Source organism: Eleutherodactylus coqui, chromosome 2 (genome assembly GCF_035609145.1).
Source record: "Eleutherodactylus coqui strain aEleCoq1 chromosome 2, aEleCoq1.hap1, whole genome shotgun sequence".
In the NCBI taxonomy this organism is placed as follows: Eukaryota; Metazoa; Chordata; class Amphibia; order Anura; family Eleutherodactylidae; genus Eleutherodactylus; species Eleutherodactylus coqui.
In genome coordinates this window covers 293,725,141-293,747,577 of record NC_089838.1, presented here as the reverse complement: position 1 = coordinate 293,747,577, position 22,437 = coordinate 293,725,141, and the positions used below count along the sequence as shown (strand labels likewise).

The 22,437-nt window shown below is 43.7% G+C and overlaps 1 protein-coding gene across 1 annotated transcript in view; it reads right to left on the bottom strand.

Moving 5' to 3' along the window:
- Positions 1–22,437, bottom strand: part of RASAL3 (RAS protein activator like 3) — a 61,907-nt gene that overhangs the window by 20,077 nt on the left and 19,393 nt on the right. Inside the window, exons 2-12 of the mRNA XM_066593254.1 lie at positions 19,407–19,516; positions 17,406–17,484; positions 14,033–14,097; positions 11,384–11,448; positions 9,528–9,648; positions 9,306–9,404; positions 8,494–9,018; positions 8,273–8,417; positions 7,133–7,277; positions 4,936–5,172; positions 4,325–4,526 (exon numbers count right to left, since the gene is read on the bottom strand). Of these exons, the coding sequence (XP_066449351.1) occupies positions 4,325–4,526; positions 4,936–5,172; positions 7,133–7,277; positions 8,273–8,417; positions 8,494–9,018; positions 9,306–9,404; positions 9,528–9,648; positions 11,384–11,448; positions 14,033–14,097; positions 17,406–17,484; positions 19,407–19,516 (1,793 nt within the window). The remainder of the gene's footprint in view (positions 1–4,324; positions 4,527–4,935; positions 5,173–7,132; positions 7,278–8,272; positions 8,418–8,493; positions 9,019–9,305; positions 9,405–9,527; positions 9,649–11,383; positions 11,449–14,032; positions 14,098–17,405; positions 17,485–19,406; positions 19,517–22,437) is intronic.

Here is a 22,437-nt window from a genome sequence, read left to right as displayed (position 1 = left end):
ATTACCGCGACCTATACAACATACCAGACAGATACGGGAGAAAGGGGACGCAAATAACACAGGAAAGAGACGCATACCTAGACGATTACATCTCAGCCCAGATCTTGGACTCTGATGAGACCTCACTAGAAGAAGACTTCACACTTCAGGAGGTAAAAGAGGCAATCAAATCGCTTAGGTTAGGGAAGAGCCCTGGGCCAGACAGGTACACACCTCAATTTTTTAAGCTCCTGGAGGAACACTTAGCCCCCCTACTACTCCACACCTTCAACTCCATCTCACACACATGCCCTTTTACAACCCAAGGCCTACAAGCGGTGATTACAGTCATCCCGAAACCGGGCAAAGACCCATCAGCTTGTGGTAGTTACAGGCCAATCTCCCTCTTAAACATTGATACAAAAATCTATGCAAAAATATTGGCCACACGTTTACCAGCACACATACCATCATTAGTTCATAGAGACCAGGCTGGCTTTGTCCCGGGGAGGGAGGCAGGGGACAACACGATACGAACGCTGGCTCTTATATCCCGAGCAGTTAAATCCAGGGACCCCCTATGTCTCCTATCGGTAGATGCGGAAAAAGCATTTGACAGGGTAAGCTGGGTGTTCCTGGAGGCAGTCCTGGGGAGGATCAGCTGCGGTCCCAAATTCAGGAGCAGAATAATGGCTTTATACAGAGACCCCACGGCTCGCATTCGAGTCAACGGTCAGCTGTCAGACCCAATCCAGATCTGCAATGGAACGCGTCAAGGGTGTCCCCTGTCTCCCTCCCTATACATATTAGTCATGGAAACCCTGGCAAATGCCCTTCGAGCTAACCCGGATATTTGTGGGATTAAGTTGGATAACACCGAACACAAAACAGCTCTATATGCGGACGACTTACTACTGTATGTCACAAACCCCAGGATAGGCCTTCCCAACATATTAGAGGAATTTAAGAGGTTTGGACGGCTCTCTAACTTTAAAGTATACCTAAGTAAATCAGTAATCCTAAACATTACGTTAACAGATTTAGAAGTCGCCACCTTAAAACCATCCCTTCCATTTACCTGGAAACAGGACGAGATCAAGTATTTAGGGGTTACGATAACGCCAGACCTATACCAGCTCTTCCTGAAAAACTACAAAACCCTTCTAACCAAGCTAGAGGCAGACTTGGACAGATGGAAGACGGTCCCCCTGTCCTGGTTTGGGAAAATCAACACCATCAAAATGAACGCCCTCCCTAGATTTTTGTACATGTTTCAGACGGTACCCATAAAGCTACCCAGGACATTTCTTCTGAGGATAGGGAGATCCATGACGAAATTTATTTGGGGAAACAACAGACCAAGATGAAACTGGAGGGCCCTAACTGCACCCAAAGACCTAGGGGGAATGGGTATCCCAAACCTAGCCTTGTACCACAAGGCTTCTTTAACTAAACACATTTTAGAACTACAGCGCGACGGAACGCAAAAACTATGGGCAAGGGCGGAACAAAACTCGTCCCCCTTTAAGGGACTAGGTCTCATATGGCTACCGGGCAAAGGACATCATAGAGATCAGGAGAAATATGCAGCAAAGACTAGGCAGCATCAGATGGATCTTCAAAACAATTTTCCAATCTTAATTCCTCCAAAAAAGGTAAAACCTGCGACGTTTCGGTCACAATTGTGACCAAAACGTCGCAGGTTTTACCTTTTTTGGAGGAATAAAGATTGGAAAATTGTTTTGAAGATCCATCTGATGCTGCCTAGTCTTTGCTGCATATTTCTACTGATTAGTTGGTCGTGATCCTGACTAAGCTGGGCTGCTGCATCCACCTGCTCCTCACCAGCATTGTTTGCAGTGGAATGACTGAGACTGGTCTGGAGTGAATCCATGTGAGTGCTGCTGTTGCCTTTATTATTCACTTGCATCATAGAGATCAGGGACTATCACCCTTTACAGAGAATATGATAACAGCCTGGTTAGAATACGCGACCACAAAAGGCCTAATTAACAAGCCCGGCCCCTTAACCCCCCTGACAGGTAACCCCGAGCTCCCTGACTTTTTCAGAGGCATACCTCTGATACAAAACACACCAAACACCATGATAAGAGTCCGGGACGTGGTCTCGGAAGAAGGACTAAAGCCGCTGAACGACATACAGGGAGATGGGAGACCCCAGCCCGGAGCGTGGTTCCAGTATCTACAGCTTAGACATTACATCAGGTCACTAGGAACAATCCTACAACTAAGCCGTCCCATTACCTCTTTTGAGAAAATAAGTATCTCACCCACTTCAGAACAATCAACAATATCGGCATTGTATCGGATGTTGATCGAAAGAGACACCCAAAACTGTGGGAGAGATATAATAAGGAACTGGGAACAAGACCTGACTGGCATTCCCCCAGAGGAGTCCAGGGAAAAGGCATACATCCTATCACACAAAATTACTATCTCTAACAGAATACAGGAGCTAAACTACAAAATTCTAATAAGATGGTATCAGACCCCAGTGAAACTAGCCAGGATATTCCCCCAGTATCCGGATACCTGCTGGAGATGCACAACAGAAAAAGGATCATTTATTCACCTATGGTGGTCATGCCCTTGTATCCAACCCCTTTGGCAAGAGGTCAATGCCCTTTACATTGCGGTCAGTAGAGACCAAGTTCTATTTACACCAGAGATCGCATTACTATCTATGCTCCCCGGACCAGTGACACAAGCTAAAAAATCCTTACTTAGATTCTTTGTTCTGACCACGAGACAAATAATACCCAGAACTTGGAAATCTACGTTACCCCCCACCAGAATAATGTGGCTGGAGGCCATGGACCAGATAAAACACATGGAAGAGTTATGTGCTAAAGATGAACTAAAACACGAGAAACATATTGTCACCTGGATGATCTGGGATCAGTTCCGACACTCTCCAGACCTAACCACTTGGTTGGAAACCGGTGCCCCCCCAATCACAAACGTGATTGTAGCTATACCACAACCAACGGATCATTGACACCAAAAACAGCAAATATAACCCAATCTTTATGGGACTCAGACCGGATTTCATCCCACACAACCCTCCCTACCCCCCTCCCCCCCACCTTCACCCCCCGCCCCATTTCATCTCTCTTCTCTATTTCTTTTTTCTGTACTCTATCTTACCCCAAGCATCAATCCAAGTTGCATGTTATAACTAATTTAGGAAAATTATATATAAATATAGTATAAGAATTAGACATTTTGGAGTTGTTTAAAAACGTTTAATTAAGAAAATAAACTGCCTTATAGCAAGAGATTACATTACAGGAAAGAAGACAACAAGACAAGAAAAGAATAGAAACTAAGATTGTTTATACGGTTTGTCCATTGATATCTCAGGATAATATTGTACACACTATGTATGTATGGCAGATCAATAAAATCCTTTTGAACCATAAAACTCCTATTCCCTTTTTCCTCAGATGGTCATGCCATCTCATTTCTGATCAGCTCAGATCTACTTGGGGTTAGGGATTCATTTTCTAGCCATTTTCTCAGTCTGTGTGATGCTGTTGCATAAATTCTACCACAGAAACTGCCTGGAGAAATATATAATAGTAATAATCTTTATTTGTATAGCGCCAACTTATTCCGCAGCGCTAAGGACACAGAATCTCCTCTCACAGTTACTACTGATGATCACACAGCTCCTGTCACACTTTTATAATAGAGGAGATCACAGCTCATCCTCTTGACTGTATACTTATGGTTGGTAGCTTGTTTAGGTGAATATAGAAGGTAATGGTAATTAAACTTTCCACCCAGTAGGCAAAAATGGTGTAGCCTTTAGCTAATGTTGTGCTGATGCATCATGGAATTGACATGAAACTGAAAGTAAAAATAACATCTCAGCCTCCAGGTGGTGCCTGATAAGCATCATACAGGGGCTGCAGTACAGGGAATTGGCTGGAATACACAGAGGAGACCTCCAAAGTTTGACAGACAATTAGTTGGGCAGGGACAGAAAAATGCTTTTTTGTCGGAATGGCCCTTTAACATTGCACCCATTACAGTGTCCTATGTGATGCTGCATTTCTAGTGTAGTTTATTATATTTGCACTACATGGCAGTTGCATTTACAATGTATAGTTACAGTATATACATTTCTATTGGCAGTATTACACATATTTGCACTATTTAATGAGTTCTGCATAGCTCCACTGGTGCAACTCCAACCATTGAGTTTCCATACTAATGTCTTAATTAGGGCTCATTCACACTTCATATTACAGATCAGTATTCATTTTTTTTATACCCAAGTAGGGATAAACCCTTATTCTGAATTAGTTTTAATAAGTACCTGATGGACGCCAGTGAAGATCCCACACAGCATATAATGAAGGGTAGAAAGTTCATAAGCCAAATCGATACTGCCCTCATAACCTGTCAATGCGACATCACAGTCGGGATCTGTTACTGTTTGCAGGAAGACAGACATCTCATCCCAGTGCTGCTCCAGGAAGCCATTCATAAAAGACATGTAGTCCTCCTTCTCTCCAAACCTGTAGAGCCCAAGATCAAGGGTTACAGAGTAATCATTGGCTGGATCTACGAAAGGTCAGAATTAGGTAAAGGAAATGTGCTATGTACCATAGATCAGTTATCATATAACGGCTCAAATAATGTAAATATATAACGTATATATGCAGAACTTGCATGATTTTATTTAGATATTGAGATAAACAGAGCCATAAAGGATTTCTCCACCAGTGACCTCCATGGTATTACTGCCATTACAGCCATTAATTTGACTGGTCGGCATGTAATATTACATTTCCCCTGCGGTGGCCTAATAGTTGAACTTTATAGATAGGGTTGCCTTCATCAGACAACTTCTTAAAGTGCTCAATACAATAATCCGTATCAATTAAAGATCCCATGGAATATTTCACATTTACATGGGATTATCACCTAGTGAAATTAGCCAGATTCTGTAAAACTTTGGCCACCAGGGTCAAGGCACGAGCGGCAAGAGGTTGAGGATGTTCAGGTGCAAGTTGAAATAGTCCTGGGGAAAGAATGGCTGGGCACAGGAAACGCAGGAACAGGCATGCACTGACCAATCGGGAACCCAGTTCTGGTCTTCCTCGCATTTCAACTTTTTCTTGCCAGCTAGAGAACACTGCCAGAAGCTCTGGAGGAAAATTCCTGCAGGTAACAAATATCCAAAAACATGGGAAGAGGTACGTTAGATGACCAAAATACTTCAAGATATGCCAAAAATGATGAGGCCTCTATCTAGCTAAGATTTATGATATGTCTGGTGGATATGTAACGTTTTAATATTTGAGCCAAAGTGTTGGTATTCAGAAGTTAGATTGTCCATTGTCTCATTTCTGAGTACTGTGAACCTAACATGTATGTATGTGGTCTGGATGTCATGACCAATGGTCAACCACTGGGGTCTGTGATTGGCTGCAGCAGCCTGTGATGTCCCGTCAACAGGCTGACTGCAGGCTGTAAACACAGACTTGGCAAGGTGGACAGAGGTACAGCACTCAGACTGCAGGGAATCGGATGGGAAGGTATAGACTGGTTTGTTATTTTTTAACATAGACAGTATATGTGTAAAATAAAAAAACCCTCAGAAAACCCCTCTATAAATTGTGCATGTATATAGTAAGATCCTTATACTAACAACTTAAAGGGCCACTCTGGCAAAAACACATTTTCCATCCCTGCCCCCCTTATTTGATTTCCTGATCACATTCTGGAGATCTCCTCTGTGTATTGTAGCCAATGCCCTGCAGTGAAGCCCCCTGTCTGATGCTTGTTAGGCAGCATCCTGAAGCTGAGATTTTTTACTTTCAGTGTCACATCTATCCCATAATAAATCAGCACAGTATTAGCTAGAGGCCGTACCATTTCTCCCTGCTGGGGGGACAGTTTAATTAATACTATCTGTTATATTCACCTAAATAAGCTACAGCCAAAAGTATACAGTCAGGAGGATGAGCTGTGATCTCCTCTATTATAACTGTGTGACAGGAACTGTGTGATGATCAGCAGTAACAGTGACAGGACTTTCTGTGTCCCCCTCAAGGCAGTTTCTGTAGGTGCATGTAACAGAACTCCTCTCCAAACCATACCACTGACTAATAAGACCAGGATACCAAGACGTATAATCAGCGCCTTCTACTCTGAGTAGCCACTTTAAATAGTCAAACAAAGTTACTGATTGGCTGGGCTGACAATTACCTCAGCCACCCAATCAATCAACAGCTGTTAACTCCTCAGCATCCAGCACCAAATAACAATGAGCACATACTGGTTTAGTGAGTCACTCTGGACCTATGCTCATCCCCAGCCTTGCCGTGACAACTGTATTATATACTCCGTTGCTGCATTCACAATATGCTTAGGCTTCAGAGCAGAAATCTCCCAGAATTCCTCGTTCAATCAATGCACAGAGCTTCCATTGATTATTGGCATTTTGGGAAGTGTTGCCTTTACATCAGACACTAAATAGTAATTTGATGCAGAAAATCTAACTGCAAGATAGAAGCTCAACTAAGCTACTGTAATAGCTTCTCCAGTGTTTTACTATAATAAAGATGTATCTGATTTTTGTCAATGACAGACAGAATTATTGTGAATGCAGCTCTGGATTATAATATAGCCTGGATCAACATGATATGAGTAACTTAAAGGGGTTGTCCAATTGTAAACTATTGATGACTTATTCTTAAAGATAGGTCATCAATAGTAGATCAGCAGAGGAGCGCTGCCCTGGATCCTTGCCAATCAGCTGTTCACCGGTCCTTTATACTTGTGCGCTGAGTTGATTTCTGCAGAAAGCAGACAGCTCTGTTCCCCTTGCAATGGCCAGGCATGGTATTACAGGCCAAGTTCCCATTGAAATGGATGGGAACTTTGCTTGTAGTATTTGTGACTGCAGTCTTCTTGTGGAGAGCACCTATTAGGTGTGAGGAGACTTATAAGACCATGCAATGCTTCTCTGGGAAATGGTTATGGTTTATTCTGGCTTTGGTTTATATTCCCAGTCATTGTTACAAGGCTTCTTAAAAGGTCTGACATTGACTTGCAGGAATGTTATCTTATAATAGGGGGCGCCCTAGAGGCATTGTACCATCTCCCATTTACCTACTTTTGTGACTGGGTAATGCTCTCGATAACCTCTTCACAGCTCCTCCATAAATGTTCTCTGTTCTCACGGAGCTCTTCTGTTGAACATCGCTGTGGGTCAACCTCGTGACTCTCTGTCGCTGCATATATATGAGTGACAAATGGGCCTAGAAGCAACATAAGTTTTCCATATATTATTCATGCTTGCCCACAATATTTTTGCCTAAAACGCTGGACATTATGTGTCATATTATTGTTTTGGGTTTATTTTAGTAATAGTAAGGCCTAATGCACACGAATGGGTCGGATTCTGGCTGCAAGATCTTTCAGAAGAATCCAACCCTGTACCCCGCCAGTGACCCTCGCGTACCTGTCCGATGTATTAGTGTGCAGGCGACTTCTGTACTGCAGATGTGCCAGCTGTCGCTCTGGCGCACATGCCACGGCTTTGATAGGCGATGACGCAGATCCTGCAACCCTTCTGAAATGCTCATTGCGGAAGAGCCACGGGACGGATGGCTTCCATTGACTTCAATGGAAGCTGTTTGTGCGAGGCCTGCACTAAAATAGACAATGCTGTGATTTTTTTCACCGCAAGCGCAAAATCGCAGATGATTTCCGCTTGTTGGCAGGAAAAAGTGATTTTCGATAACATGTCTATGGGCAGTATTTGCTGCGGGATCCGGAGGCAGACACCCACTCCGGATTCCACAATGCAAATATGGCCGTGTGCATTCAGCCGAAGGATGATTTTTCCTTAGCACCACTCCTTTCAAAAGTCTTTGGCTGCTATTGCAGTTCATTCTTTCTTATTTACTTTAATAGGAATAAGCTGTAATACAAGTCTACTGCATTCTGTTACCAACACCAATGTATATTTATGGGTAGAGAGTGCAGAGGTAGATGACACTCCTATGCCCTGGTACTTGAGGAGGCCAATGGTTCCTCCGCCACATAAGAAGACACCAGTAATATTATTAATGGCATGGTTATTACAGCTATATAATGGAGTTTTTAGATTTTACAAAGAGTAACTGTATTTACTGGTGGACGTTTGACATATCCACAAGATGAACACTCTATTCTTTGGCTATTATCAAACGGAACTATATGTTCTTCTCAATGAGGTATGAACTTCATAAGCAATTTCATGTTTACCCACCAAGGGTCTCCTGAAGATATATTTGCCCCACCATTTTCATATACTCTTCAATAGCCTTCGTGAGAATAGTGTTTTCACGGAATATTAATGAGTCTTGCACGTCATAACGAGAAATCTCAGCTACACCAAGGTCCACAAGAAACTCCTATAGGGAAATGGTAAACAACAGGTAAAACACTACAGACTCATAATATTAGTGTCGAATCCCATGCCCATCTCACCTTGGCTTGGCCGGTGCTCTGCAGAACATATATCAGTGATCTCCCAAGTTCTTCTTTTTCTCTAGCACTCAGAATGGGCTCCATTGCTCCGCTCAACTTGAGATATCTCCAGGTCAGATACTCTGCAAACTCCTTATACTGCACCAGGGGAAGAACACAAAGCTTCCTGTACCTGCCTCGTACTCTCAGTGTCAAATCTCCACCAAGAGGTACCCATCTCTCCACTCCTTCTTTCATTCCTTCCAATGCTAGTGTAACAGTCCCTACTCCGGTGGCTTCTTTGCCCTCTCGAAGAAGATGAAGACCAACATGGCCTGATGAGAATGGCAAATCCCTCAAGTTAAAGTTTTCTCCCCAAAATACCACTCCGGCTTCAGCTGCCTTACTTGAGGTCCGTCCGTAAAGGCAACCATCTAGATGGACTTCGCAGAAGTACCGAGCACGAGAACCAGGACCTGAATGGGGAAGACCCTTGGCCTCATGGACCCAGAGACTGAGAGACGACTCTTCACGTTGATAATTATCCTGAACAAGTGGAAAAAATGTGTAAAGACCATGAAGTTGGCAACATGGACAGAATTTGCACAATAGCCTACAAGTATGAAGGCTATTGTAGACTTCTTGTAGGCTATTGTGATATGAAATGATATCCGTTTCATAATGTCATGCTAGTCATAATGGATTCCAAATCTCATATAGAGGACTGTCTGTATTGGCTTACACATCCAGCATGCAGCATGATGGAAAAGTGTACAATACCGATGAATTACGAAGATGTGACCATGAGGATGGTGTACCGTAATTGTTCTAACCTTGTCTGGCTGTACAATTCTGCGGAGATTGTCCATCCATCGATCTCGCTCTTGAACTGAAGAACACCCAAAACAATAACTACCTGAGGCTGTGATGACCTATGATAGATAGCAATGCACTAAGTGTCAGTCACACGACTTTCTACAATTCAGCCCAACGATGTTCTGGACAGGTGGGAGCATGTTAAAAAAATATTGACTACATTATTTGCCTTTCGTTACCTCAAAGCAGAACTGCTCCCCAAGTATACTGCTGTGTAGAGCCCTTATAGTAACGTCTTTCTCATTACTCAGGTCTAGAATTTCTGGACAACCCAGCGACTCATGTGATGTGTGCAGGCTCCTGCAATACATTATATGGTTTCAAGCACGGAAATAACATGGTATGTTGTGCGTGTAGCACTGCATTTTTCGTATGCTTCCCTAAGAGCCTATGCATATGGCCATATTATGATCCCTGTAATATGGCACCCATGGACCGCTATAGAGCCATACTGTATGTCATATAAAACTGAAGGCATATGGAGGTTTTTTTTCTCATGGACTCATAAAGCCTCTGAAAAAAATGTGGCATGCTCCAACAATGCTGTAATACAAAAGTATTCATTCTCTGATATAGACTATCCCATCAAAAGTAATTGGACTCTGAGCAAGAATCAAAAGTAGTATTTATTTCCACATATTAATACTTAGTGGGGCTCCTTTGGCCCTAATGAGATCGGATACTCTCCGTGACATACTTTCTACTAACACCTGATACATTTCAGCTGGTATTTCCCTCCATTCATCCTGCAAACATCTAACGAGTTCTCTCAGAGAAGATGGACACTATTCATATTTCCTGACCAGACACTCTAGTTTGTACCAAAGATGTTCAGTAGGGTTCATGTCGGGACTCTGTGCAGCCAGTCAAATTGTGGAACATCCATATCCTCAAACCAACATAAAACAGTGTTGGATTTGTGACAATTTGCGTTATCTTGATGGAAGTATGGCCGGCCATTCCCAGAGTATTACCACATTGCCGGCAGCACATTATTCTCTAGAATGTCAAGGAACACCTTCATGTTCGTGGTTCTTGCCACTACAACCTACGGACCAAGACCATGCCATAGAAAACCTCCCCACACCGTAACAGAGCCCGTGCTGTACATAATTGTTGGCATAACCATTGTGGACAGGCTGATGCATCTTATTAGAGAAAACTCATTAGATGTTTGCAGGATGAATGGAGGGAAATACCAGCTAAAGCGAGTATTCAATGTCATAAGGTGCAAAGAAGCCCCACTAAGTATTAATATATGGAAATAAACACTACTTTTGATGCTTGCTCAGGTAACCGATTACTTTTGGTAGGATAGTATACTTAAGAGCAGCAATATTGCTTTGTGCCAAATCTATCTCTTCATCAGGTGTGTAGCTGGGGAAGAAGAACGGCAAGGGTGGTGCTCTGACTGGCAAGACTATGTAGGGTGCCAACAAGCTACTTTGCCTTGACTGAAGTAATTATCTATGGGGAAGTAGCAGCAAATTGAGTCTTTGCACATTGCAAAAGCTACAAATCTGCTTTTTAGTTTCATGATATATAATAAGCTGCACAGATTATTTTTGGAGTTGAAATGCTTTCAGTGACATATACAGGATTTTGAAAGCAGAAATGTTTAAAAAAAATGTATTTCACCTGTAAAAACTGTGCAACCAAAAATGGAATTGCGAAACTGCGATCATTTACAAGAAAATGTGCGGTTTTGCTGTGTGGCCAACTACCACTAAACCCAGCCTAAAGCCCTAATAATAGGGAACACAAAGCCACAGCTATGCAAGGGTACTTTTACACTTGGCGCATCGACAAATCTGCTGCAAAATCTGCAGGTTTTACGTGCAGATTTTTATATGTATTTGCCATTGAATTGCTGGATATTCGTAAAGGGTAAAATCTGCAGCAACTCCACGGCAAACCCGCAACAAAATCTACCTGTAAGACATGCGGATTTCCGAGTCTGAAAGCGGCCTAAATAGCTGATAGGCGAACAATACTCTCGCATAAGAAAATCTAGGTATTGAGGTAAGACAAATACCTTTCTTCCAGTTGTATCCCCGTCTTCTTTCTGTTCTTCTTTTTTTTCCTCTTCAGAATTAGCCCCTAAGAAGATCATCTAACACGGTTATACGGCATTGGGTAGTAGTATTGTATGCAGCATAGATCATGTCCTATATTAAAGGAGGGGATTCCCCACCATAAAATTGGAGGATCCTACCTATCTACACTACGTAGAAATGACCTGTTACACAGTTCTAAAATGTTGCCAGCCATTAGCTTGGCGCCTTTGTGCAAGAGACATCTTAGGGCAGTCTGGCACTTAAAGTGGTATTCCGGTGATTCAGACATATTGCTTTACTTGTGGTCCCCACCCCTTCCCGATTAGTGGTATCCAGTGGTTACGACCTGTATGCTCCGCTGTTTTACCGGTCAAACATGCTCGGTGTATTCAAATACTGTAATGATGACACAATTTGTATAGTCGTGAATGCGCACTTGTTATTAACTGGGGCATTGTGGTTGATGTAAGTTTTGCACTCCCTGGCGGCCATTATAAATTAAATGTGGAAATTTAAAGCTGGCGGTGGCGCAGGGCGGCAAAAAAAGGTGCAGGAGTTAAGTTTGACGATTTAGATGGACGTTTGGAATAATGGTAATACATGGTGGCAGTGTTAAGGAAATTTTGAAAATTTTGCCCAGTCTCTGGAACATTCCTTTAAGGGCTTCTACCCGCTAGCGTTTTTTTTAACAGTGAGATATCGCTGCGTTTTTTTCAATGGGACTTTCTAATGTTATAATCTCATCACACAAAAATTGCAGAAGCACAAACTTGCGATTTTTGTGCAATGTGATTTTAACATTAGAAAGTCCCATTGAAAAAAATGCAGCGATATGGCAGCATTAAAAAAACACACTAGTGGGTAGAAGCCCTAAATCCCGAGAGACATCCCAACAATTTGCGCCTATGCTTTCACACAGGAGCAGTGAACGCTTACTGAATGTAGGTGGAGTGCGCCATTATCTCTTCCGGCTGCCTGCCTCAATTCAGAGTAAACAGGCATTCATTCACAGTCACTCATAGCGGTACCTACGGCTCAAGACTAGTGGTGAGGATGGGAGTGGCAATGCTATATTGGCGGGGAAGCAGAGCCGTGAGTATGCCACAGTTCCTTATCTTTAACCATTTCATGCCATCTCCCAAATTTTTTGAAAACTTGGAGAACCCTCTTAACCCCTTGAGTGGCAGGTTTCCTACCACCCTGTCGTGCCCACCAGGGCAGGTTTTTTAAAATGGTCTAATCATTGAACTTCAATTAGTTTTGCAGTTGCATCTCAAGAGCCATAACTTTTTCATTTTTCCATTGACATGGCCATATAAGGGCTTGTTTTTTGCAGGACAAGTTGTGATTTTTTAAACAGAGGGGGGGGGGGGGGGGGAAGAAATGGGGAAAAAAGAAAAAAAGGGGCCATGTCATTAAGGGGTTAAATAATGTATTAACTTCCTTCTCTGGGTCATTACGATGCATGGATACCACATGTGTGATTGTATTTTTGATTTTTTACAAAGTAAAGGGAGACAAGTGTTTTTTTTAATTTTTTAAATAATTTTTTTACTTTTTTTTTTAATTATTTTTTTACATTTTTTTTTTGTCCCTTTAGGGGACTTCCACAGGGACCCATCAGGACCCCTGATCACATTCCGGGGGTCCGATGGTGACAGCCCTTTACATGCTGCAGTGACAACCCTTTACATGCTGCAGTCACATAGACTGCAGCATGTAAAGGGTTAACACAGCAGAGATCGGAGGTTTTCTCTGATCTCTGCTGTAAGAGCTAGTACCTAGCTGTCCTCTGACAGCTAACAACCAGCTCTCCCTGCCACAGAGACCATCGGCTTGCTTCTGACAAGCCGATGGTCTCTATGGCAACTTATAAACAAAGCAGGAGATTGCCGACATATCTGCAATATCTTCTGCTGGTTTTTCAAAGCCCTTGCACTGCTCTGTGTGGGTCTGTGCAGGCAGAGCACACTGTCACAGCTTGTGGCATTGTGCTCTGCAGCTCCCATAGTGATACATAGCTCGGAAATCTTCCGGGCTATGTTGCTATGAGCAGTGGAGCTCGGCCCGGAAAATTTCCGGGCGTGCCACTCAAGGGGTTAAAGGGCTTTTCCAGATGTGAGGCTACTTTTAATAATCGAATTAGGCCTGATAAAACAATAAAAGCAGGGGTACTTACCTGTCCTCTTCCCCAGCGACCCAGTACTGCAGCCCTGCAATTCTCCTGGTCATTGTTGTGGAACGGCTACCACATGACTGCTGCAGGCAATCAGAGGCCACAGCGGTCAGCTGCTGTTCTCCTGGCATCACCATTCAGATGTTAGGAGGCATGATACTAGGAGATTGGCACCTGATGCTGCGGCCTTTGATTGACTGCAGCAGCCAGGTGGTTTTTCGTTTCACAACAAAGACTGGGAGTACCACGCGCTGCAGTGCTGGATTGCCAGGGCAGATGACAGTACCGCTGGTTTTATTGTTTTAACAGGCCTGAATAGATTTTTTTAAAGTTGCCTCATATCCAGACAAGCCCTTTAAACTTCACATCATGGTAGGCTCAAACCAGCTTATGGTGAAAATGAACTGCATCAAAACTATAATGTGTGATCACCAAGAAGCTGCCACATTACCTTCACATTGTTATATTGATTCTTTGTGTCGCCTTCTACATTTCCATCAGGATTGGCATCTGTAGCTAAACAGAATAATAGATAATAAAGAGTTAAATGAAGCTGCCATATGAGGGCTTTTACCCAGTAGCGTGAGTCCTGCTTCCTCCGCCCACACATAAATGAAGCCTGTGAGTCCTGCTTCCTCCGCCCACACATAGAGAAAGCCTGTGAGTCCTGCTTCCTCTGACCACACATAGAGAAAGCCTGTGAGTCCTGCTTCTTCCACCCACTCATAGAGGAAGCCTGTGAGTCCTGCTCCTTCCACCCACTCATAGAGGAAGCCTGTGTATCCTGCTTCCTCCGACCACACATAGACGAAACCTGTGAGTTGTGTTTCCTCCACCCACATATAGAGAAAGCCTGTGAGTCCTGCTTCCTCCAGCCAAAACATGGAGAAAGCCTGTGAGTCCTGCTTCCTCCGACCACACATAGAGAAAGCCTGTGAGTCCTGCTTCCTCCGCCCACACATAGAAGAAGCCTGTGAGTCCTGCTTCCTCCACCCACACATAGAAGAAGCCTGTGAGTCCTGCTCCTTCCACCCACTCATAGAGGAAGCCTGTGTATCCTGCTTCCTCTGACCACACATAGACGAAACCTGTGAGTTGTGTTTCCTCCATCCACATATAGAGAAAGCCTGTGAGTCCTGCTTCCTCCAGCCAAAACATGGAGAAAGCCTGTGAGTCCTGCTTCCTCCGACCACACATAGAGAAAGCCTGTGAGTCTTGCTTCCTCCACCCACACATAGAAGAAGCCTGTGAGTCCTGCTTCCTCCACCCACACATAGAAGAAGCCTGTGAGTCCTGCTTCCTCCGACCACACATAGAGAGAGCCTGTGAGTCCTGCTTCCTCCGCCCACACATAGAGGAAGCCTGTGAATCCTGCTTCCTCCAACCACACATAGAGAAAGCCTGTGAGTCCTGCTTCCTCCACTCACACATAGAGGAAGCCTGTGAGTCCTGCTGCCTCTACTCACACATAGAGAGAGCCTGTGGGTCCTGCTTGCTCCGCGCACACATAGAGGAAGCCTGTGAGTCTTACTTCCTCCACCCACACAGTGATAGACAGCTCTTCCTGTATACATAATCATATAAGAAAAGCTGTCTATCACTATTTGGGCAGTGGAAGTAACATTCAAAGGCTTCCGGTATCTGTGGGTGGACTTGCAGGCTTTCTCTATGTTTTGGTGGAGGAATCAGGACTTACAAACTTCATAAATTGGCAGCATAGGCAACACTCACAGGCTATGTCCATCAGTCTGGGAGTCACAGAGCTTTTTACATGAAAAGACTCAATGAACTAATAAAAACATGCTGCTCTCACATAGGAGACCTGTAAGGCCCACTTTAAAATGGTATTTATTATATAGCCCCTGAATTAAAGGGGTTAACATGGAGAGGATAATATGGCACCCACAGCCCAGTATGGGACCATACTATAATTCAATATGCTTCAGTCTTCATGCAAAGACATAAGGAAGATTTTCTCTTGTTAGATTTCATATGAATCCGACATGCGTGTTCCATTACATGAGGTATTACTGAAGTATGCTCCTGTAAATGCCTTGCTACTAGAGAAAAAAATCTCCACAATATGGTGACGTACAATGCACCTTATAGCAGCACATGGAGTGCCTACAGGTTCATGATACAGAGTAAAAGAGAATTCGTATGCCAATGGTCATGTATACGAGTACATATATTAAATACATATATATTCAGGATATATGTCTTATGGATCCCTAATACACTGACATGCCAAAAGTCCTGGGGCAGGAACTGATATCATGGAGGACCCACTCTAGCCGGGTGAAGTGTAACAACTCAATGTGGCATTGATTCTACAAGTGGATGGAAGATGTCTGGAGGAATGTTGAGCCATTTATGCTGTCTGGATATCCCCCCACAGTGCCATGATATCCTTAAGCACAGGATCTTGCTTGCCAATAGACCTCTCCTCCACATCCCATAAATGCTCAATTCGGCTCATGTTGGGTGAACGTGAAGGCCACAATATTCGTAAGAACTCTTCAGAATGCTCCTCGAACCAATTCTTGACAAATTGGGCCTGGTAGCACTGTGCATTATCCTGCTGAAATATCCCATAATTGTGATTTATGTGACGTCCATGAAGACTACAAGTGGTCAGCAAGCAGTGAAACGTAGGGGCTATCGGTCAATGACGTGTTTAGGTGGACCAGTGGACCCAACCCATGCCATAAGAACACACTCCAATATGGAACCACCACCAGCCTACACACTGCCTCCCAACCGGGGGTCTGTGCCATTAGCTCAAAACAATTGGTACCATGCCACATGTTTCCAGACCTCTAGGGTCCAGTTAGCAACCTCCTGAGCTGAGGTTGTGTCATGGTGTTACCTGTGGGATATGAATGTGGATGTGATTTCTGTTGCAGTTACTCATCTGTTTGTCAGATGCTGCCGGTTGTGATCATTAAGCACCTATCTATGGCCAGTGCACTGTCCAGTGTGTGTGGTAATGCCTTCTATGACACTGTTGATTAGGGAATGCTAAATGTCCACACAGACTTGGAAATAGAATGTCCCAACCATCACGCTTCCGATAATTCACATTGCCTTGCCATGAGCACGTGGTCCAGTGGTCAACTTCTCTCACCAGATAACACCTCACAACTTATACGGGTGTGGGCATTCCCAAGCTGTCACCTGAGGTAACGCCACTTCATATTCAGTTTACATACTGCTATCCAATGACTTTTGGCACATCAGTGTATAGAGCCCATATAGTGACCATATAGGTTTACCTCCAATCTCTTTTACAAATGCAATACTATAAGGATATTCTCTGGGTAAATGTATTACAATGCTCCCTCCGTGTCACCTGGGCATATCTACAGCATGGGAACACTACCATATAGCACCATATCTCAACTACTTGGATCTCTGTAATGGGGAGTGTTCTTTAGTATAATTTCTTGCTCATTCTCATTGTTCAGACCATGTGGTGGGTTTTATAGTAATGTGTCTGCAGATGTTACTAATTGGGCCTAGCTTCGGAGGACAGATGTGTTTCCTGTAGGTACGTGAGCTCCTGAGATGTACGTAGGCATTGGAAACCAGACAACACTATTAATGCTGATGAGGTCTACTCTAATCGGCCTCTTCCGGCAGGAAGGAAGTGGTAAATTCAAAGTGCCTGGCTGTGTTAACTCTTTCCCTGCCATTCTACATTTACCTGGTTTCTGCCAGCACATCATTGGAGATCCCACAATGCTTTTATATACCTCTAACCCAAGGCAATTATATGCAACTTATCATACAGCATATTATACAATGTTTTATGTATGCCTTACCTGTGTCTAGCTTGTCTGTCTGTACCATTTCATTGTTGGACACACAACTTCCTGCTCGGCTTCGGGTACGAAAGGCACCCTGAGAGTGAAAGAAGTTTTCTGAGTTTAATAACTTCTAATACTTCTGTGTGCTGAACTGTACTCATACATATCAAGTTCTTGGATAACAGCATTATATATTATGTATTGTGCTATTATCCAAAAACTTATATAAGCCCATGACTCAGGTTTTAAGACACTGATCTCAAATAGCATATTAATCTAATATTTAATCAATTGTTTTTATATAGTGCTAATATATTTAATAGTGTTTTTATAGAGAGTACCTTCACATAAGCCCCTGCACCAAGTGGGGTCCACAATCTGGTACTCATATCTCGAGCCTTTAGTAAACACAATTCTACCAAAAGTTATTGGACATCTGAGCAAGAATCAAAAGTAGTATTTAATTCCTTATGTTAATACCATGTTCCCCAAAATAAGACCCTTTTTGCCCCAAAAGAGGCACTAGGTCTTATTTTCGGGGATGTCTTATTATACTTACCAAGCAGGCGTGGTCCAGGTCCTGGTCCCTCCCGCTGCTATCTAGTGCTTCGGCTCTTTAGACAAGCCTTATAGCAATGAGTGGGAATTGAAAACCAAGCCAGCATCCATACACAGACAGCTGTTTTGGGGTATTTGACCCTCATCAGTGTGCAGTAGATTTCTGGCTTGGCTAGTGAGAGGCCTATGATGTGAGTTGGGAGGGGTATCATCACTTTTTAATGAGAGCACCTAGAAGGTTGGTAGGGGGACTTATAAGGCCACCCATGCTGCTCTGGGAAATAAGCAAATAGGAAAGATGGAAAAATACCTCTGTAGCACCACCTATTGGAAGGCAGCATTCCTGCAAGTCAATGTCAGACTCTTTAGACAAGCCTTATAACAATGAGTGCGAATGGAAAACCAAGCCAGAATACCATACACAGACAGCTGTTTCGGGTGTTTTCGCTCCTCATCAGTGTGCAGTAGGATTCTGGCTTGGCTAATAAGAGGCCTATTGATATGGGTCAGGAAGGGTATGATCACTCCTTAAGGAGAGCACCTAGAAGGTGAGTAAGGAGACTTATAGAGTCATCCATGCTCCTTTGGGAAATATGCAAATAGAAAGGATGGAACAATACCTCTGCTGCGCCACCTATTGGAAGGCAGCATTCCTGCAAGGGGTAAAAACCCCCGAAACAGCTGTCTGTGTATAGTATTGTGTCTTGGTTTTCAATTCCCAGTCATTGTTATATGGCTTGTCCAAAGAGTCTGACATTGACTTGCAAGAATGCTTATTTACAATAGGTGGCACTGCAGAGGTATTGTTCCATCTTATCTATTAGCTTGAGATGAGTCGTCGTCATTCCCTACCACACCATACCCAAAGTTTTGTAGATTTAGACAAATGTTGGGTGAGTGACTATCTAATGAGCCTGGAAGTCTCACAGCTCTAACCCGATGGCAAATGTTGTGTGAGGGAAGGCTTGGGTATGTTCTATTTTCCTTCGAATTTGCGCACCCAAGGTCCTCATAGATGTTAACTGGGGTGCGCAAATGCATACGTAATATGCTAGGTAATGCGTGAAACACTGCTTAATTGCACAGGAAAAAGAGTACATCTGGAACTCAGTCTAATTAGCCCTTTAAATCTTGGTTTGCTGCACAATTAAACATGCCTAGCAGACGCAAAAAGTACAGTAAAATACACCAATGCGCGCACAAATAAGCATTCTACAATTCGCGGTTATGCAACGCAAATACACAATTATTTCGGGAAAACCAAAATATTAGATGTTAAATATTTATTAGGTTGTTGTCTGGTTCCTATAGGTGAATACCCGGCACACAGCGCACACTTACCACTTCTACATGGACCATCACAATAATAATTAGCCCATAAAAAAGCAATGGCCAATGAGGAACCATACAAGAACAGATCACTGCTGATAGAGTGATGGTTCTTACATAACTAGTTACCTGTTCCTCTCCTTTGGATAGTAGGACACGTCCATCCACAAGGGAGAAATTGGATACATCCCATACAGGAACTTCAGGTGCTGTGGTAGGAAGAGATATAGGTGGTGGCTCTGAAGAGATAGAGTTAGACAGAGGTTCACATGTTTAGTTCTAGAGCTAGAAACTCGTTGGTTCAAAACTTGCAACCAAATCCTTCCGCAGTCTTCTGCGTCCTCATCTGTTGCACGCTACATTGTTTGTACTGTATGCAGTGGCATAGGAAGGGGGGTGTGGCAGGTGCAGGCCGCCCTGGGTGCTATCACTGAGGGGGGTGCACCGGATAACACCTGACCTTGCTATGCCACTGACTGTATGTTAATGCCAGCCTTATACATTCATACACACAAATGGAAGAGTTATTGGTTAACAGTTGACATCACCCAGCTTCTGGAATGATTCCCCTCCCATTAAAGGGGTATTCCAGAGACTGGACAAAATATTCAAAAACTATTGCCATCATTCCAAACGTCCATCTAAATGATCAAACTGAACTTCAGTACGTTTTTTGCAGACCTACGTCCCTGCTGCTTTCCAGCGAGCTTCAGATTGCCACATTGTTATTTTAAATGGCTGCTGGGGACTGCAAAAACTACATCTCCCACAATGCCCCATTGCAAGTTACTGACAAGTGTGCATTCATGACTGTACATACTGTTGTCATTACAGAGTATGAAGAAGCTGCTCATGTCAGACAAGTTTAACCTTGGAGTGCACAGGACGTAACCATCTGATAAGCAGGAGGAGACCACAGGGACAGGAATATCTCTGCGGCTTTGTAAAACAAGTTAGAACATTATATCGCAAGATTACATGTTATCGTCTTATGAGTATATAACTTTCACAGTGAGTCGCCAGAATACCCCTGTAATGGGTCATTATAATATTCTGGTACTGCTTTTGGGAAAACAGTGCTGTAATTCCATGCATGTGTTAGGCCGTTTTGACACTGCCTAGAAAAGCGCATGAGATTTGTGCATTGCGAGATACCTAAATCTCACATGAATATGAACCCCATTCTTCTGAATGGGGTCATACAAATGAGCGATTTTGTGCCCTATCTTTGGGCGGCAGCAGCATGCCACGAGCTACGTGCACATGGTGCAATGTGAGGTTTCCTCAAGCCTATGGGAGCTTCCTGCATATATCGGCAAAAAATAGAGCAAGATCTATCTTTTAACGTTGCGTATAAAATTGGCGACCGAAAACGGTCACCGATGTGCTATTTTTTTTCCATGCGATTTTATTTTATTTTTTTACATGCCCCAAAATCATGCATCTGAATGAATACATTAGAAGCCAATGCTTCAGATAGTTGTGATTTTTTGACATGGCTAAATAGTTGCGTATATACGGTTGTGTGAATAAGTCCTCATACGGATGTGGGCCGGATTCACACAAACATATCTGCGCAATGTATTAAGGCCTGTTTACATACAATGATTATTGCTCAAAAGCCATCTTTTGAGCGATAATCGTTGTGTGTAAATGTGTGCCCATTGTGCACTTACTGTGCACTTTTCGTCCATCGCTGATCTCAGGTCCACCTGAAATCTTCATCCTCAGGACGATAAGATGAGATGGACCGCACATTAAGTTCTCAGTGGTGAGCGCTGGTAACAGCTGATAACATTATTTAACTGGGGATGCTGGAGAAAAATAGCGATGTATTCAGAGAACAGACCACCTGCTGTTCTCTAAAAACATGCAATGAAGTACTAAAGGGCTGATTAGCTATGCAAAATAATCATTCAGAACTGTCAGTTTCTGACAAATTTTGAGCGATCATCGTTGTGTGTAAATGCACCTTTACACACAAAAAATTTGTGTGTGCAATACACAGTGAATAGAGCCCATTGATTTCAATGGGTTTGTTTATATGTGCATTTGGTGTGCGCAAAAAAAAAAATGCAACATGCTTTATTGTCCTGTGCATTTGCGCAGGGAAAGAGCACATATTGACTAATTACACCGATTGCCCATTTCAATGAATGGGAGCATGGTTGTGTGTTTTTTTGCGCACACAAATGTGCACGATTTGCGTGAGCAAAAAGTACATACAGTTAAGGCTCCTTCACAGAAGAAGCTAGCTGCGCAAAAAAAACCTGCAGCTAGCACTGCAGAAAATCGTCTGAATGGACGATTTTCTGCAGCTCTAGTTGCAAGCCTTAGGGCGGTTCACGTGGCCGGGACTGACCGAAAAGATATGCTGCTGGAGAGAGAGATTGGGGAACCCCTTTGTCTCTGCAGTAGGGCTTCCCTTCATCTCTCTCTCTCTCCAGTGAAGAGAAGCCCCAATGCGGAAATAAAGCGGCTTCCCATCATCGCTGGGGACTCCCTTCATCTCAGCGTGGATACTGAGGTTCCCCTGCAGGGGAGATTGAAGCATTCCCCAGCAGCATGCATACTGGGGTTCCCCTGCAGAGGAGGTGGAGGGATTCCCCAGCAGCACAAATGCTGAGATTCCCTTGCAGAGGATATGGAGGGATTCCCCAGCAGCGCGGATGCCGTGGTTTCCTTGCAGGGGAGATGGAGGGATTCCCCTGATATGATATGCACCAAGATTGGACATGCTGCATTTTTTTTCATGTGACTTCAAGTCAATAGGTGCTGTTCACTGCGTGTTACACACGTAAAATATACGTGCTTGTAAATGATCCCTTACACCCCAAGGGCTTATTCAGACGACCGTATATCGGCCGCGAATCCATGCCGGCCGATATACGGTGTCCCCCTCTGCAGGGGGAGGAGGCTGGAAGAGCCGGGAGCAATGCACTGAGCCCCCCCACCCTCTCTACCCCCTCTCGGCCCCTCTGCACTATTTACAGTGAGAGGAGGCAGGGCTAAGTTTTGGGAATTAGCTGCGCCCCCGTCCCGGCTCCCCTCATTGCTAATAGTGCAGAGGGGCGGAGAGGAGGCGGAGAGAGAGCGGGAGCTCAGTGCACTGCTCCCGACTCTTCCAGCCTCCTCCCCCTGCAGAGAGGGACACCGTATA